At 31.3% G+C, this 19,805-nt stretch overlaps 1 protein-coding gene across 2 annotated transcripts in view; it reads left to right on the top strand.

Moving 5' to 3' along the window:
* Positions 1–10,061, top strand: part of LOC106468393 (AP-1 complex subunit sigma-2-like) — a 12,679-nt gene extending 2,618 nt beyond the window's left edge. For both annotated transcript variants that reach the window (XM_013928815.2, XM_022396735.1), the window contains exons 3-6: positions 1,147–1,325; positions 4,590–4,698; positions 6,956–7,093; positions 7,789–10,061. In XM_013928815.2, the coding sequence (XP_013784269.1) occupies positions 1,147–1,325; positions 4,590–4,698; positions 6,956–7,093; positions 7,789–7,833 (471 nt within the window). In that variant the 3' untranslated portion in view covers positions 7,834–10,061. The remainder of the gene's footprint in view (positions 1–1,146; positions 1,326–4,589; positions 4,699–6,955; positions 7,094–7,788) is intronic.
* The last annotated feature ends 9,744 nt before the right edge of the window (positions 10,062–19,805 follow it).

The following is a 19,805-nucleotide window of genomic DNA, read 5'->3' on the forward strand; positions in this document are numbered from 1 at the left end:
ATATATATATATATATATATATATAGAAAAGTATCATTTTAACAGTAAAGATATTGAGCAAGAGAAGTGTAGAGCACACTAAACACAATGCATATTTAAATGCTCTTTGTACTTTAATATATTTAATGTTTTATGAATGCAATCACAGTGTATTATATTTTTGTGTTATTCAGTTATTTACTACTTATAAAGGACAAACCCGGACTAGATCCTCAACAGTAGGGTGACCAGACTTTTAACTCATTAAATGGAGACACACTCGGATTTCCAGATCCCCCCTCCCCCTTTCCTTAGGAAAAATTATAAACAGTCAGATATGAAAATAGTAAATATAAAGTGAAAAAAATATTTTTATTTACGTTATTGTTGTTTTAGATACTTCTCTGACAAGTGAATTTTTCAAGCAACATTTTGTTGGTCAGAGGTTTGTCAAAATTCTGAGCAAATGTCATTCATGTTCACCATTGAGTTACTTTAAGTTAGTGCTTCACAACTTGGTAGGTAATAGAAGCTGCCATTTGCATTCAGCTATTTCTCTTTTGGCAGGTGAAATATCACATGCTCAGTGACCTTTGCACTAGAGACATCATGTCATCTGCTGTAGCCATTTCACAGGTAGCAGCAAAGCAGTCATTCTATGCTGTACAATAATTTTCTACTCAATTTAAAATACTTATCTGTTATTTCCTATTGTCAGGTCCTTAAAGTACTGAACATGAACACCAGTATAAAAAGTTACAGATTACTGACAGAAATGAAAACCAGGTCATTTAAGCATCTCAACTGGATCTATCAGGGCACCAGGACAAAATTCCAAAAATGGGGACATCTGATAACCCTACTCAACAGTAGCATAGTCTTTGAGCATCCATAAGTAGGAAAATTTGTATAATATAGTTACATTTACATATAAGAGATTTCACAGTAAACTTTAAAGCTCTTTCTTAACAAAATAAACTTTCTCTTACATTTGTGTAATTTTAAATACTTTTGCTCAACTAGAGTTTTATGATACACTTGGTAGGTCAAGTCTTTCTGGAACATGATTAAGATGACACATTACATACCATTTAGACTTACTACAATTAGGTTGTGTTATGGTGAGACAGGTACAAATGTATGGTAGCTATTGAAAGTTGTTTTTAGTTGCAGTTTATGCTGTTATTTAGTCGACAAGGAAAGTTGCGCCTTCAGAAATGGTATGTAGCACACCCTGATAAGCAGAAAAAGAAGATTACCAGAGAGTTACTAGCTATATTGTTGGCAAGAAAACCAAAAATGTGTTCTTTCTTGGAATGGAAGGACTTAAAGATTGTCTATAAGAGGTAAGCTATTGATTCAGTGAAATTTCTTATGTGGTTATAACTCTGTTACTTAGACATACAAGGTAAACATTAACAACAAACATCACTGAGGTTAATTATATAATCAATGGCTATTAGGCCACATCCTCTTATTCATGAGCTCTATACAAGTAGAATGCATGCATACCATCACGTGCACTTGTAGCAACAGAAGTAACAATATATATATAAAGCACAAAAATCTGTGTGTCTCTCTGTTTGTCCCTTATCTAACTACTCCTAGGTTGCTGAGCTGATCTCAACCAAGCTTTGTGGGATGATAGTTTGGAACAAGGGACATGTTAATGAGGGATTCACAACCCCTCCACGCCATTATTGATGTTATTGAGCATTTATTATCTCTGATGTAAGTTAATGTTAACTACGTTCATAGAAAATTGCACATTCTCACACCAAACAAAACAAAAAAACGTTATTCAATTTTCCATCCTCCAGTGGGACAGTGGTAAGTCTTCAAATTTACAATGTTAAAATCTGGGTTTGATTCACCTCATTGGACGCAGCAGATAGCCCAGTGTGGCTTTGCTATAACAAAACACACACACATTAAATTTTCTATAACACAACATACACACAGTGTGGGGGAGGACACATGAACTTCTTAGCACTCTCTGTGGAGGAATGAAATGAAAAACAAATGGATGCCACTATAGCAGTATTACATAAACTCAGATGAAGCTGGTACTACAACAACCATAATGCTGTTTCTTGAGTTATACCTACTTCAACCCGTGACATTACAACTTCATCCTGTAAGACACTTCTTTGGCCAATGACTGTCAATTAATTAATAATGAGAAACAGTGTGGAAGGACATTAAGATGTATGTGTTGAAATCAGGTAATAGAAAGCACCCCTACTGCCACTATTTTGTTTGCTACCTCTTCATACAAAGTCACCCTTATCATTGCACAGTGTATGCCATGTTTTAAGTATATACGTAGTGAGCTCTTAAAGCTTATACAAAATTTTTGGTGGGTTAATAATGAGTCTGTATAAATATAATAGTACTGTCTGTTGTATGTCCATATAGCTACTTTGCAGGATGTGGATGAATCTTCACCAAATTTGGTGTGGAGGTTCATTGGGTGCGCAGATAAATATGTACATATTTTCAGTTTTACATTTTGCTGTTTTTATTGGTGTTTTTTAACACTACCTCATCTCCTGTGGATTGATCTTCACCAAATTTGGTATGGAGGTTCATTGGTCCACGAGAAGATGCAATTACATATAAGGGAAATCACTTTTCATGTCCTAAGATAACCTGTTGTTAATCATGAATTTACATAACTTCCATTCAGGGGATGGGTATTCCAGCTAGTACTGGAATAATAAGTTACACTATAAATAAATTGTGTGAAAGTTAGGATTTTTGCATTAATTATCATAACAACCACTTCCCACATTTTTTTAAGTTCATAACCCGGCCAAAGGACAGGTACCTCAGCTTGTTGCTAATATTTTGATTACAGGATATTTGGAAATCCCAATTGTAATTAATTGATTATTCTCATGAGTCATGGCACTAATCATTTGAGTTGAACAACCTTGAATTTAATCAATAATACTAATCAGAAACCATAATTGCAATATGTTGTTTAACTTGATAGTTAGAATAATCAAAAACATTAATAACACAGGTCTGTGATGATTTTATTGTCTTGAAATTTTACATGTTCTACAGTAATTCCTGTATGCTGAATCCAAAAATGATATCCATTTTTCTCTATCAGGTACAGATTTTTCACAAAATGTTGTAATGCAATACATAAAAGAAAGACCACAACACATAGTTTTGAGACCAAAAGACATAGATTTCACAAACAAATCAGGATGAATGAGGATGCATATTCATTTGACATCATTGTTCTTCCCTTTTCTACAGTTTGTTTTTATATTTGTTAACAAACATAATAATAAAAAAATGTTCATTTTTGTAAATGAAATAATAATTTGATCTCAGTAAGTTTTTTTTTCTTCCCGATTTGTAAAATAAATTTACGTGATAGAAAAAATGAATATTATTTTCTCAATCTGCTTAGCTGAATTATGTAAAATCCATTATTAAAACCAAAACAACTTTTATGAAGTTTAAATTCACAGGCCTGTGCAATTGGAAACACTAATTTTGATTAATCAATTATTATACTTGACCCCAAGTGATGCAATTGATGCTTATAAATAATTGAATTAATCATCCAGCTCTCTGTATTAGTTTGGAGATGCAAGTAATCTCCAGATATGTTCCTCGTGTAATGATAAAGAGCAACAGTGAATTTAAGTACATAAGATTAAAATGGAGCCTCACCATGTTTTACAAGTTCATGTTGCTGCATCCAATCAGCTGTGCATGATGAACCTTGAACATAATCCTGCAGCATAGCTTAGATTGCAAAAGGCACCATCATAAGGTTGTCATGTCCAAAAAATACTTTACATTATTCATTCATTCAGTGGCCAAGGGCAACAGTTTCTGAGCTCACAGTTACAGTCCTGTTACACAGAGATCTAACGAATACCTTTTTCATTCTTTGTCTGCATGAGATATGCCAATGTTTAATGGAAGGTATGACTTGAAACTTTATCTTGGTGAACCCATATGTTGTAGGCCTTATTTCTAGATGAAGATGAGATTGTTCTTGATTATGTTGTGAACTGCTACTTGAGACATGTGGACAGCTTTTTCCACTGATATTGTGTTCATAACTTCTCAACTGTTAAAAAACAATGCTCTTTGATTACTACAGTATCAGTACAACTTGTTGCATGTCTCTTTCTGGATGGTTATGGTACATAAAGTTGCTCCATATTCCTTTGTTTTCCAGTGCTATTAAATAAAAGGAATATCTCATCTTGGAAAGTCTTAAATCCCCAATCTGAATACATTTTTATTATATTATCTGAATGTACGAGTATTTTGCATCAGAAATGGGTATTATGTACTTTCCTAAAAGCAGTCAGTTTTTGGTGGTGTCACACTACCTAAAAAAATAACAAACACTGTCAAAATGTGGTTTTGATACATTCCATTCCACCAGAAATGTATATTGACTGCTTTCATGTGGCTTGTTGATTTGTATATTTAAAATTGTTTTATAAAATGCACTCAACCTTCTGTAAATAGATTTTCTTGTGTTAGTAACTAACAGTAGAAATAAGTGTTTGAAAGAAGAATATTTTTTGAGAAATTAAAACACACTGAGTATTTTATTTTATTAATAGGTATGCAAGTTTGTACTTCTGTTGTGCCATAGATCAAAATGATAATGAACTTCTAACTTTGGAAATTATTCATCGTTATGTTGAATTGTTGGATAAATATTTTGGAAGTGTAAGTATTCAAACCATAATACTTTTTTATGTATTATGTGTGATATTATCTGTAAATACCCATTGTACAGTATGCATATTTTATCATGGCACTTTTTGAACAGTTTTATGATGTGCTTTTATCATTATGAAAAATTATTCCTTTATTTGTGTTAGTTATAATTTGACAAAAAATTAAAAAAATATATATACTGATGGTTTTTAACTTAAATCTTGAGGCATCAATATTTATCTACTTCTCATGAATTTGCCAAGATATTCAAAATCTTTAATGATTTTTTTGCTGCCACAACTTTGAAAGATCAGTGAAGTTCATTTGCACATGATATAGTTCACTATGATAAATAATTAAACTTGGAAACTTCAATGTAATTTAAAAACTGCATTATTTTCTGCAACACATACTTAACGTAGATATATTTTGAACCATTCAGCTTGAATATGACAGTTGTTTTTTTCCAGACCTCTTGACAACAATTTCTGTACACATAGATCCAACATTTGAAGATTTTTTGTTGGCTTGCTCAAAAAAACAACAAACTGTTTGTTTTAATAAGTACTGATTAAAAGACATTTGCCTGCTACAACTATAAGAGAATTATGTAAACCTTGCTTAGAGAATTAAAGTTTTTCCCGTGACATTGTTTCCTTATAACTAAGTAGAGAAGGAACATTTATTGGCCACTGAATAATGCCAGGGTATTCATGTCACTGATCAGTCCAAGCAAGATTTCTCAAGTGGCAAGCTCGACTGTGCATCAAGGAGATTGATAGCAGCTGTATAATTGTTGTAAAAATAAATGGGAATTTTGAAGAGTCCCAGATGTATGAATGTAGTTTCACATGAATCTACCAGTTTGGTGATAAATCGGCAATAATGAATTGCTTCATACAATTAACAACTGTCAGTGGTGACCATGGTGATTCCTAGCTAAAGCCTAGCTTTGGAAGGTCTTGTATGTGCATACGTGAAATACATAAAATGCAAATATATCTGCATTTAATTCCATATTAGTTCCATTCTGTATATGCACTGCTTTCACAAAAATTCTGTATCTTGCATATGTGAATCACTTAGAGAAAACAGCTGAGACCCCCCCCCCCCCCAGACTCCAGGTAATACAAGTAATAGTAGTGACATTGCTGTGGAACACACACTGACCAGGTTACCTTAAGGAGATATTGAAGGATATAAGTCTATAAACTTCCAACACAAATGAATTAAGGAATTTTTCATGGCTTATGAAAACCAAAAATGGGTTAAAGTGCAATAAAATGTATGTGTGGAATCCTTGGGGTCAGAGATGGAATGCGTGTCTCCTGCCAAGACTTTTGTGACATCAACACAATGAACTGACTCAGTACTTAGCAAGTAAGGAACATGTAATGTCTTTAATAACATCCTAGGAAATTACATATGACTGCTGCCAATAAAGTAAAATGCACAAACACAAATTGGTTTGAAATAAAATGTTGGTTAATTTGTTTAAAAAAAGTAAGTTGAACAATTGAAAGGTATAAAATATGATAAATAATGGTATAAGTTAAGTTTAAAATAACTTGTATCTAAACTTTAGAATGTTAATAACTTTAAATTTAGGAACTTTGAGAGAGGCTGAAACATTTTGATGTTAAACTTAATGCAAAGTTTTGTTTGGACCCAAAAAGAAGGGGGGGGGTACAGTTACCCCCCAATTCATGAAAGTGATAAGACACACTGTGCTGGCCTTAGCAAGCATGATGCCCCAGACAGCAGAGGTATTAGATCACATAGATAAGTAATAAGTTTTTTTAGGGAAGACTTTCCCATCCTATGAATAAGAACTATTATTTAAAGAAGTTTTTGCTCAGTTTCAAAATGAAGACAAAAAGGATATTTATTAGCAGGTTAGCTTGAAGATGAACATATTTATATATTGTATTTTGTAAACTATGGTGGATTGTGGTGAGTTGATATGATGTAAGATATATTTTTTCATTTAGGCTGGAATGTATCTCTAAAGTGTTTTCATGTATTGGGTTCCCACTAATGACAAAAAATCCTCAATTTGATGCATTTAATTAAAAGGCAATGGCAGAATTTTCTGGTCGACAGCACTAAGACAACCCCCTGTGACTACATGTCCAGATGTTTTTGACAGGGAATAGGTTATATACCTTACTCATAAGCTTATATGTAGTCCTTAGTTTTACTTTAGCTATAATAAATGATCTATTCCTCCTAGCCAACCACATTGTCAAAGATAGTTATTTTGCAGGTTTGTGAATTGGATATCATTTTCAACTTTGAAAAAGCCTATTTTATTCTGGATGAGCTGCTTCTAGGAGGTGAAATACAAGAAACTAGTAAAAAGAATGTTTTGAAAGCAATTGCTGCCCAGGATCTCTTACAAGAGGTTAGAACTTTGTTTATCTTAATTTTCTGTTCATCTGGAGACTTATTATAACTTTATTAACCTTTTTCTTTGGAACACACCCACACACGGGATTGCAAGATACACAACATAAAGTGAAGCATAGTTGATATGCGATTTTCTTTTTTTTACTAATAATTAATTTTTCTGATACAAAAATAATAGTTTTACAAGCAAAGCATAGAAGCCTATTTATTTATATTTTTTGGTGGTCTAGAATTGATTTTCTTTTAAATCATTGCTTAGTTCTGTTATAGCAGTTTGTGGCTAAGAAAACTTTTGCTCTTCAGCACAGTTCCTGGTTAGTACTCTTTTTTTTATGAGCCTTTTATCAAGCATGTGATTATACTAGTAAAAAATCACTTCATCTATAACTTGTGTACAGAAGTAGTATAGAAATATCCAAGTATATGATAAAGATGGAACTTTATGCATAAGAAAATAATATATAATTAAAACAATTATTTTTTAGAAAGTATAGAAAATATTCATAATTAAACAATAGTTTACTTTACTGCTTTGAAATAAAACTCAGTACAATAACACAGTGTGAGGAGTAATTTGTATATGCCTATACATGTAGTGTACGATTGGTTTTGAAATCATTCATGTCTTACAAGTTAACATCTTTGATGTTTGAAGTTTTTATAACAAATAACGTGTTTTGCTTCTTAAAGGATGATGCAGTTGAAATAGCACTGAAAGAACTGGGACTTGTGTGACAGAGCAACTTTCTTCAAGAACCATTAAGAGCGGCTGAACTGGTTTCTTTGCACAACTCCTATATTATAGCATGGTTAGATATGTCTATAACTAGAAAATGAAACCAAGAATATCTTAGCAATATTTCAGCAAAAATCATTTGAACTTTGTGCCTACCTGGGGTCAGTGTAAAATCATATCCCAGCTATTTCTTATTTATTTAATTATTATTAAGTGCCAAAAGTTAAGTGTTCGAATATTTATTGTTGCACAGTTTTTATCACAGTTTCAAATCTTTTTATTTACTCACTGTTATTGAACAAAAAAAGGTGAACTTTTATCAGTTTACTCTGTATTTTTTGTGTGTATTAAAATAAGAAGTTGATAATGTAGTAATTTTCTTGAAAGTTATTTTAGTCTTGCATCTGAAAATTTGATAAACCAACACTTAAGGATTTTATTTACAAATCACTCTTGCAACTTTAAGTCCAAACACCAATGTTACACCCTTTATTTATACTTCAGAAAGCCTCCTCAATTATTTTGTTTACATAAAATGTCTATAACGCAGTAAGAAAGGAAGATACTATAAGCAATAAGGGAATGCCTGCTATATAATATCTAGAAGGTTGCAAAAATCTCACTTCTTTTCTCCAAGTGAATGGTTTTTGTTTTTCTTTCAGATGTTAAACAACTTTAAATCATCATTAAAAGTAAAGAACTATCACACTGACACCATTGTCTAATTATGAACAACACAACCACAAAAGTGATGAATAACAACACATTTATCATATTCACCAAACTGTTCTACGAGTACCACACAAATCCAGCTGAGAATTGCCTGTAAATCAATTAGTTAGATGAACATTTTTTCCATGTGAATGACTTCATTCTTAGTCCACTTTGTTCATGAATCATTTATTCATATACATGTGGTAGCTGCAATACTACCTACATTGGCAAAACTAAATGCCATTTAACTGTATGCATCCATGAGCACATGGAAATTTCTGTAGAACTGGTCACCCTTTATCATCTCCCTGCACCTCTTATATTCAAACATACAGTCAAACTAATGGACACAAAATCTCTTTAACTGACTTTAAAATTTTAGTTATGAGCCATATAGACTTTAAATTTTACTAGTTCATTTAGTGTGGGTCTATTTTATTTCCAAGTTTCACTCACTGGCTTTTATTATCCCCTTCTACTTACAGTTGTTTACTGTAGTACATAAGCTTTTGTTCAACATTCAAATGATTGTAATTAATTTTTGTGTTTATTGTAGTAATTTTCTGAAGGTGGAATGTGCATATTCCAAAATGCCCAATAATTATGTTGTTTTTATCACTTTTATGTTTCCCAACTGGTGACTCAGCAGTACATAGGAGTGCTTATACTGCTAAAATTTGGGTTTCAATATCTACAATGGGCAGAGCGAAGATAGTCCATTGTTTAGTTTTGTGTTTAACAACACACAAACTTCTCTGGCTGTATTGTTCATTACTAGACTAAGTTTTCCACATCATGAATTTATTGGCATCATTGTTTTTTGTCTACAGATTGTATAAATATTTGCTATTACCAAATATTAAATATGTTTCATCCAATTTCAAGTGTACAATGTCTTTGTTAATTGAATGTTGTGATTGACATGTCATATTCCATTTTCAATACAAAATGTATTCACTTTGAAAATATATATAATAACAGTTGTATTGGAGAAGTTGTTATTAATGTATTAACGGTGAGTAATTTCCAGTCAGTTTCATTATTATATGTACATAGGTTGTATGGACTTGCCTACTTCAGGTGTTAGATCTGAAACAAACCATCTGATATACATACATACATACATAAACCTAGTATTTGCTTTTGAAAAGAATAACACAAGACTTAAATATTCACATGTTGTTTTAATAAATGTGAAGAAGTTATTTCATTAAATTGTTTTGAAAATTCATTTTTTGTTGTAAACCTTCTGTGATAAAAGAAGTGATCTAACTACTAAAGCAGAAAAATTCTCCCTTTTTCTCATAATTTATGGTGAACACACATTTAAAGAGACAGAAACTTAACAGTAACAAAAAAACTGATACATGAGAATACAGAAATGATGGGTACTTGATATAAACTTCTGTTAAAGTTTAATCTTCCTATAACTCACAAATGCCATTCAATTTCATATATTTTTGCAACCCTGTATTATGGTGAATCATAATGTCATAAATTCTGTCTATTCCCTTAGTGCTTATACTTCTTTCAAAAGTCATTACTTCTTAAACTTATTTTTGTACTATTAATACTAATATTATACAGTATTTTCATAGTGCATATTATAGCTTCTGGTTGTTCCATTATTATTTGCCATATTTCTCATGTATGTATTCTATTATTGCATGTTTTAAGTTTTTCTCTGCTCTTTTATTACTTGTTATACTTCATTATATTAGTACATGTCATAATCTGTTTGTTTCCATTTGTCTTTTACTTTCTGTTGTAGCTTGTTGTGTTCTGGTACTACCATCATAGTTCTTGCATATTGTATTGCTTCTGGTTATTACTTGTGTATTTCATACTGTTTTTCATGCCTTCTCTGTATTACGCACTGTTTATTGTATACGATAATGTTATTTATTCTTTCTTACTTAATGGCAAATAAATTTTCAAAACAAATATGTCCTTAATTCTCTTCAGTTTTTAATTTGTTGTTTTTAAATAATGGGATATCAAATTAAATGATTCATAAATGAGAATGTTTAAAATCTAGTCTAGATAAGTAGATAGTTAGTGTATTAGCATACTTTATTTCATAGAAAATTGACCTTCAGTAAAAGCAGTGACCTGGTTTTTTGTTCATTTTTATGAAATTACCATTTTATTTAAAGTCAACAGGAATTTTCAGTGCTTAGTATCAGCATTATTCTGTTGTTGCTGTTGATACTGTAAATTACATTTTGTTGTGCCAGAAAAAATTATGACAACTGAATCAGTATTTTATATTATAAAATTTATTGGTACATTTACTACTTTGTTACTATTGTTTCTAAATGACAAATGAAACATATAATTGTTTTTCTGTATTTTTGTTATAATGAGTATTCTACTAAAAATTGGTTTGAGTATTAGGTTTTTTTCTGTACACTTGCACTTCACTTATAAGTAAATTTTGATTCACAATTGATAATGTTGTAAAATGTTTTCTTTTTACTATTTTCATCTCAGATGTTTACAGATAATTTGCCAAGTTTGACACTCAATACAGTACTGTACACAGCATTAGTTCTGACAAAAAGGTTACTTTCATACTTGATTTTGGCCATTAACAGTAAGTAGTAGTTACGTGTTAAGAAATAGTAGTTAAAATTACCTGTAGTTTTGTTCTGTTTTAGTTAGTGGGGCTTGCTTTTATCTTAGAAAACTCATAACATAATGTTTAAGGACAGTAAGGGATCTATTGGTCCATCTAGGCAGTCCCATCCTCTGATCTAATTTAAAACTATTAAATAAAAGAAAATATATATAATAATAACAATGAAAACCTCAAAGCCAGCCCTTATCATTGATTTGTAAGGCAAGATCTTCCCTTAGTTTAAACCATGTTGATTATCCAATAAAATACTAAGCTTTGTTAAATGAGTTTGCAAAGGATTTTTTATCAGACTTTCTTAAACTTTACCCACAACTGTTGTAAGAGTAATGGGCTTATAATTACTGGACAATTTTTATCACCTTCCTTAGAAAGAGAAATAACATTAGCCAACTTACAATCCTCTGACACATGCCCACTATTCAAGAGACTACACAAAATAGTAACAAGTGGCTTCCATATCCAATCCTTAACCTCCTTCAAAACCCTTGGGGAAATATTATCTGGCCTAGAAGCCTTGTCATTCTTTAAACTTCCCAATTTTTTCTTAATCAGCTCAGAATTAACATGATCATCTTGGTTGACCATGTTTCCATCTATCAACTGTTCAAGATGAGGAATTTTGCTTAAATCTTCATTAATAAAACCTGAAGAAAAAGCAGAATTTAATAACCCAGCCATCTCATAATCATCAGACATGAGCCTTCCCTTATCATCCCTAAAAGATACTCCCCCCCTCCATCCTAACATTTTGTTTACCATTGATGTATTTAAGGAAATCCTTACTCTTAATTATTACGTTTTCAGCCAACATTTTTTTCACACATCCTCTCTGATGTCCTAATTTCCTGTTTGATCAACTTCCTTGATATTCTATAATTTTCTAAATCTCCAATCAAATCAGTCAATTTAAATTTCTAAAATTTATTATGCTTTTCTTTCATTTTATTCCTTATACTCTTTGAGAGGCAACCTGGTTTTTACTTACAGCTACCCTTTTCTTTCTGTAAGGAATATGTTTACCTCGAATATTTCAAAATTTATGTTTAAATATTTTCCACATCTGAATAGTGTCTCCAAATAACTCTGCTGCCCAATTCACAACAAATAATTATTGTTGCATCCTTTCAAAATTTGTAATCAAAATATCATTATTTCTGATCTCCATGTGCAGCAAAATAACTAACCTAATACAGCAATGATCACTTGCACCCAGATGTTCCCCAATTTCCACCCTCTCAACAATTTCTGTTTTAGAAGTTAACAATAAATCTAAAATAGCAATGGTAGGTTCTTTGACCAATTGGTGAAGATAACCATCTTGAACAGTTTCCAAAAATCTTTCTCCCTCATGGTTTGACTCTAGCATTTCCCAATCTGTATGCCTGAAATTTAAATCCTCTATAATTATGACCTCATTAACAGCTGAACTCTTAATCTCATTGTAAAGTTTCTCATTAATTTCATCAGTATCATCTGGTGGTCTGTAACAAATTCCCACTAAAAGCCTTTTCCATTTCTGACTTTTTTACCTGTTTGTGTAATTTTCTTTGTCTTTTTTTTATCCTTGTCTTTAATACCTGGATTCCCTTTCCCTATATCATTAGCCCTATGTACACAATAAAAATTGCATCTCTGCTAGCCCCCTTTATTATATCTCCTGCTCTGTCAGTTATATCCTTCATCCCTGCCCTTGAATAGCATAATCTAATTATTTTCTTCCTATTTACCCCACAGACTATCCTATCCACATCCCTTGTGAAGGAATCACCTATAACTATAACCTCCTTAATTTTATCATTCACATCCATCTCTGTCCCATTTGTTTTCCTTCCCTCCAATAGTTCCTCATCTGCACAAGCCAAGGGCTGAAATCTGTCACTTAATAGAACATACTCATTACAACTAAGTCCATTATTTTTAGCTCTAATAGTGCTGTTTCTAATGTCCTTAAAGTCATTGTTAGATGATGTATTTCTTGCATGTAAAAGCTTAAGTTTCTCTTGAAATCCTGCTGCCATTTTCTACAGTCTACACTTCTCTTTATCTATTGCCTCCAACCTGCAAACTCTACAAATAAATTTCACATCTTCACTGCTAGCTTTTTTAAAAGTACATACAAGTCCAGAGCTCCCAAAGAAAACTCACTCATTGCACCCATCACACCTAACAAACTGTGAATGCTTAACTCCTACACTAGTCTTAACCATTATATTTGTGGCCTGGGAATAATAAAAGGTATATTCTAAATGCTGCAGTTATACATCTTTCCACTTCCTCTACATTTTTTGTAGGTTCATGCATGATTTCAAATGTTTTTCTCTCTTTTTTTTTGTATTTTTGTTAGATATTATGGAACTTTTGGAACATATTAGAACAAGTCTTCTTTTTTTCATTCATTTGATGTGGTTGAGTTCTTTAACCAGATATGGCTTCGTTAGATCTGATATAAAGCTGGCTTGTGTACATGATTATTAGGAATTATTGTATATGTATTTTGATTGATTTTTCTTCATAGTTTGGTAAGTAAAGCATATTTCTGAAAATATTTCTGTAAAACAGTAATTGTTATTAAGATTGATACATGCATGCCATAGATGTAGTGGGGGAGGGGGGTTGCTATCCAACCCCTAAATTTCAGAGAACATAATTTACGAAACAAATCATTAAGTCTTGCTCACCACACCCTACTGCCCAAATGTTTTTTCTGTCTGTGGTATTGAAAAAAAGGTTGAAATGGTTATTTAGTTTCCAGGTAATTTGCATGGTTATGCCATATATATGCATATGTCAAGTAATTTATAAGATTGAGATTCTTTTATATAATAAGCCTAAACTGCTATAAAGACAGAGAGAGATAAGTATATATGTGATGTTCTGTAAATTTAAAGTAACTGATGTCACTTTCTTGTTTAGAATACCAATATAGTCTTCATTAGAAATGTAGTGAAATTCAGAATTATGTTAAAGTATATATATATATATAATATAAAGTGAAATGACTGAGGCTAGTTCCAAGTTGTCACTATTTTTGTAGTGTTTAGTAAATAGAAGTGTGTGGTGGTGGTGTGTGTGTGTGGTGTGGGGGGGGGGGGTATGTTTTAAAGTTATCTGTGATTATCTTTAGGACTTAAGTCACTGTATATTGGTAGTTTTAGGTGATATCAATGATCATCACTCAAGAATGGATGTAGTTATGGGGAATGTTTAAAAATACTAATTTGTTTGTATTACCCAGTAGGGTACAGGATGTTTTGCTGAACTTATATTTAGTCAGTATTTGATAAAAAAATAAATAGTTCAAACTTCCAGCACCTTTGACTTGTTTCATCATACAAGTTTTCTTCAAGTCTTCATTTTTCTACAGATGCTTAGTTGTAGTTGGCAGTGTACAATGTAACAGTCAACACAGGGCTGTGGGTTTTTCACTTGTACTCTTGTCGTATGGAAGCTTTAGTACAAATCATATAATTCAGTAAATTGAGCTTGTTCCTTTAATCAAGAGCAACACTTAGTAAGATACAGGCTAAGAAATGGCTAATATTGTTCAAGATTATTTTAATGTTATTTTTGTAAAAATTTTGGTAAAATATAAGTGTGAATAAGTAAATTCTTACGTATGGTTTGGTTTCAAATAATCATTTATAATTCCAGTTTTTCTTCTATCTAATATCATTGGACAGTATTGTAGTTAATACTGAACTTTGAAAGTTTCCATAAGATTGAGTAATATAATTGTGTTCCAAGTCTATATGTATGTATATATATGTAGTCATTTATAAAGAGAATATTTTTATGAGAAAAATTATTTTAGACCTTTGTTTACTTTTAAATTCAGTTTTCCTATTTAAAAGTTACTTTAAAGACATGAAAGTATTCTGTCAGTAAGCATTTATCTCTAAAGAATGACCTAATGATGCATGGCTAATGTTTAGTTTTCACCCATTTGTTAATGCTGAATGTCCCTGTGCTTACAACCAAACAGTTTCCATTTGAGGTAACAAAAACTTGAGTAAGAGGAAAATTATATATTTGTAGAGATATTAAATGTTTTAATAATTATTTTTATTCAATAAACTTTATGCCATGTTTTTTGGAACTTGTAACCAATTGGTCTTTGAAAAAATGAAAATGCATTTTAAAATTCTATACTGAAGTCATAATTTATTTGATCATTATGTAACAAATTTGCTATAGTACTATTGTTGATGTTAGATATTCATATTTAATAATGTGTTATTTTGATATTGGATGGGTATCAAATTAGTGTTTACAACTTTTCATACCAATCATTACATTCTCTACTGCATTGCAATAGAATAAGACAAAATTTTATAATGTGCAATTTTTTTTCTTTTCTTTTTAAAATGATATTTTAAGATTTTAAGGACAATATAACACAATGCCATTCAGATCATTATCCTCCCATCAAACACCAATTTATGAAAACAAAATGTAGCTCATAACATAGGTTTTCATGTACTTATCCAACAAATACTTGAAACAATTCATCCAGTAGCATACAGTAGAGCATTAGACAAACTATTTCACATACTTATAATTTAGCAGGGAAAATAATTTTGTTAAAAAAACAAATCTAACACTAAACATTCAAAACTTAAATATACTGCCTATAATATTCAAGTTTGCCTTTCCAGCTTTTATAGTAATCAAAAGACAGACCAATGCTCTGTCAAAACATGTAGTATGTTCCACCATCAATATAATTCTTCCTTTATGCTTATAAATCATTGTTTGCCAATCTGTTATTATATTAGCATCCTGTGCTTCCTTATTTAGGTGACATAGATGTTGATGAAATGTTTTCACTAATTGTTTTAAAATCATCCACAAGTGATGAAGTTCTTCATACTATCCAAGATGAATCATCACACTCACCATAAAATTTTTAAATTAATGCACAAATGATTTAAGATAAAAAAAAAAAAGTTTACATAGTTTGATCCTAATTTTACCTTTTGTTTATTGATTGAGTCTCAAACTACACCATAATAATTAGTGAATTGTTGATATATTATTTTTATTCAAAAGAAGTAGAGAGCTTGACTTTTTTTTATTTAGTTTTTATATACTTTCTTTTTTAAGTATAAGATGTTGCCCTTTTAGTATTATTTAATTTACTTATAACTAATGTAACAATCAACTTGCTGCTATAGCACTGATTGTAGCATTCTATAACTTCAAGAATAAAAAAGAACAATTTTAAAATTTTGATATTATAATCATTTTCAAATCATAGAATGTTTTTCTGAATAAAATGTAAAATATTGGTGTTTGTAGTCTTGAGCATAAACTTCAGTATCTAATAACAATAAAATAGTCAATGGTTAATTTATCAGTGATACCATTCAGTTGTTAGATCCTTAACATTTTAAAATAAGCCAAAGTTCTCAACATTGGATTTACTCGAACAATATTATAATGAATACCAAGAATGAACAAAAAAATAAAGGTGTGGAATGAATAATAAAATCTATAAGATCTAAGGTTCATGACATGATGCCATTGAACATGCTGTGCACTTTCAGCTGTAATTAAGTGTATTACAAGAATGACAGTCAATTCCATTATTAGTATAAAAGCCAAACAGAGCTTTTGTGACAATGGATGCTGTTGCCTGGCTGCCTTGCCTCAGGTCAGTAGTTCAGCTACACTTGAACTAGAGTTCTTTGACATGGCTATTTAACTGTTATGTTGAAAAAGTGCTGTTCTGGTAGAAAATACCTTTTATATAGTTCATCTTTTTGGTATTAGTCCTCAGAAATCAACATAATACAGTCAAACCATGTGAAGACTCCCAAATATTAATAATAAGAGACTATCCATGATCTGCAAAACTTGAATTTTCCTGTTCCACCATTTTCATGCACATCATTTAAGATGTGCATTTTCTTGCAGGCATAATGTGTTAGATTGATTAAATCCTGGTCTGTTTGAAAAAATTTTATATGGTTAGAAAGACAAACTCATGTAGATGTAACTTTATTTAATAAAACTACACATACATAACTTTATTTAATAAAACTACAAGTAAACAATCTAGTAAAGTAATGGTATTTATAATAATGTACAGGGTGTGAAACAGCTATGAGCATTCATTGTTATGACATGGTTTTACAAGTTGAAACGAAACTCGCAAAAATGAAGAATAAAGAAAAAAAGAAAAAGGTGTTTATAGCAGCTTACAAAATGAACGAAGCTAAATTATTGCAAAGTAAATATAAAGTTGTAATGAAGGCAAACTTATCTGAATATGCAGAAATGTCTGAATGCATGATGACAAAGTGATAAGCGTATGGTTTTGAACAAACTACACATGCATATTTTTGACCTAAATAAATTGAGAAAGCCCATAAAAATTGTATTAGTGTAATGTTAATTTTTGTGAAATACCTTGCAAATAAAAAACTAAAGTTGAAATCAAAACTAGTCATCAAGTGATGACGACGACATAGTGCCATCGTGTACCATACGTATTGCATTGTAAAGTTTGACTAAGCAAAAAACAGATAAGGTTATTATGAATTGAAAAGCCAATATGCAATCTGGACTCCTCAGGCAAAGGCCTTTCTAAAGATATGAGATTTGTACGTTTGATTGATAAATTTGCAAGAAAAATTTCAGGTGGACAGATAAACAGACAAACAGAAGCGTATTATTTATATAGATAATTAGCAAACATGGTGCTAGCTATTTTCTGCCTTAGGCAAGATTTGAATCTGCCCCTTTTCAATTTTAGTTTCAGTTGAGCAACAAAACTATAAGGCTATAAGTCAAATAAATCCAAAGAAATGTTACAGTAGCAGTTAGCACATAACTACCCTGCCAGTTCATATTTTTACAATAATGGAAGTTTCACTTTTCTGTTTTTCTTTAAGGTAAAATCTCGCATTGCTTGCTTTAAGGCAGTTTTTGTTCAGTTTCATGCTGGTTCAAAGTTTCTACCAGTCCAATCAGTCTTTTTTGTTTTATGGTTGGATAAACCACTAAAAAAACAGTTTACTCTGTAATGTTTCAAGCAACTGCCCTTCATCAGACCTAAACATTGACTGTTAGGATATTGAAATGTTTTCAGAATTATATGTGATACCAAGTATTACTTTCCACATATAACAGTGGGAATTATCTGCAATGGTGTTGCAAAGTAACAGTGATGACAGATTATATAAATAAATGATAACAGAGTTAATAAAGAGGATTTTAAATGCAGTTGAATTATTAAAATTAGATAAAATTTATAAAGTTATAGTAGATGAATGAGAAACCTTTATTCAGTCCTTGAAGTTTTATACATTCGAGTTTAAAGATCAATTTCTCTCTGTGTTCCCTCTATTTGGTGTTTGAGGGTGAACACTTCAAACCAGTGATAGCAAAACCCTTGTTCATGTATCCATTTTCATTGAAATATTGTCCTGTCAATTTGTCAGTGACTTTTTTTTTTATGTAATATGCATTTTTTTTTACCCTGTCACCATGTTTGCTGCCTGTTTGTCATATGTAGAGTTGTCCATGTTTCCTTCAGATTGCACAAAAAAAACAAACAATGGGCTTTAGAAGTGAAAAATTTGTGACATGTATATGTACTTTTAAGGGCTTTAATGGATGAAGTATTTATATTGTCACTCGTGACATATCTATAATAGATTTACAGTGCTAAAATCCAGGATTTGATTATTTTGTGGTGGACAGAGTGCAGATATCCTATATTGTAGTTTTGTATTAAACAAAAGTAGGCCAAGCATGGCTCAGAGGCTAGTGTGCTGGACTGTGGTTCCAAGGTTCTGTGAGTTTGCATTCTATTACCACAAAAAGAAAATTTGTGCTCTACACCTTGTAGTTGCGAGTGCACTGTGAGTGTGATGGTTAAATCATAATATTTGACTAAAGTAGTTCACAGTCGGTAGTGCTGAATAGCAGACTTTTCTTCTACTCATATCAAATTAGGGACAGCTAGTTCATTGAGTAGCTTTATGTGAAATTCAATATACAACCGCCAATGCTAAGTAGTGGAAATGTGGTTGTTTTTTCGTGCCTGTGTCTTCTGAGTTATTTCAATAACTGACAGATGACATGCAATGTTTAAAATATCACTGCATTTAGGGCCTCCAAAATACCCACTTGCCTCCCTCCCCAATATTTTCAGTTACGTTTTAAACACTAAAAGCTGGAAAAGTGTTATAAAATTTGTCATAATTATCGTGTAAAATGCAGATGTTTTTTCCAGATTCCTCTTAATTTGTGGATTTGAGAACTAAAATTACAGGCAAGTGAAAATAGTATTTCAGACCTTTCTTTTGTCTCCAAATGTACTGAAACTTTGAATCTGAAATGGACAAATTAAATAGAATGTGAAAAAAGTAGAACATCTGCACTTTACTTGATTTTTATCACAAATGTTAGACTTATTGGTTTCTAAATACTCCATCAGCTTTTGACATTTCAACCATAACTTTTAAAGTAATATAATTACAAGGCCATATAAAATATGGATACTCACTGGAGTGGTGTTGTTGTGGATCACCATTTTTGGTTGCAGTGCCTTATTATCCAGGCAACAACATAATGTTGAAGCTCGATGACGAGGAACCCACTTTGATA

Source organism: Limulus polyphemus, unplaced genomic scaffold, assembly GCF_000517525.1.
Source record: "Limulus polyphemus unplaced genomic scaffold, Limulus_polyphemus-2.1.2 Scaffold2992, whole genome shotgun sequence".
In the NCBI taxonomy this organism is placed as follows: Eukaryota; Metazoa; Arthropoda; class Merostomata; order Xiphosura; family Limulidae; genus Limulus; species Limulus polyphemus.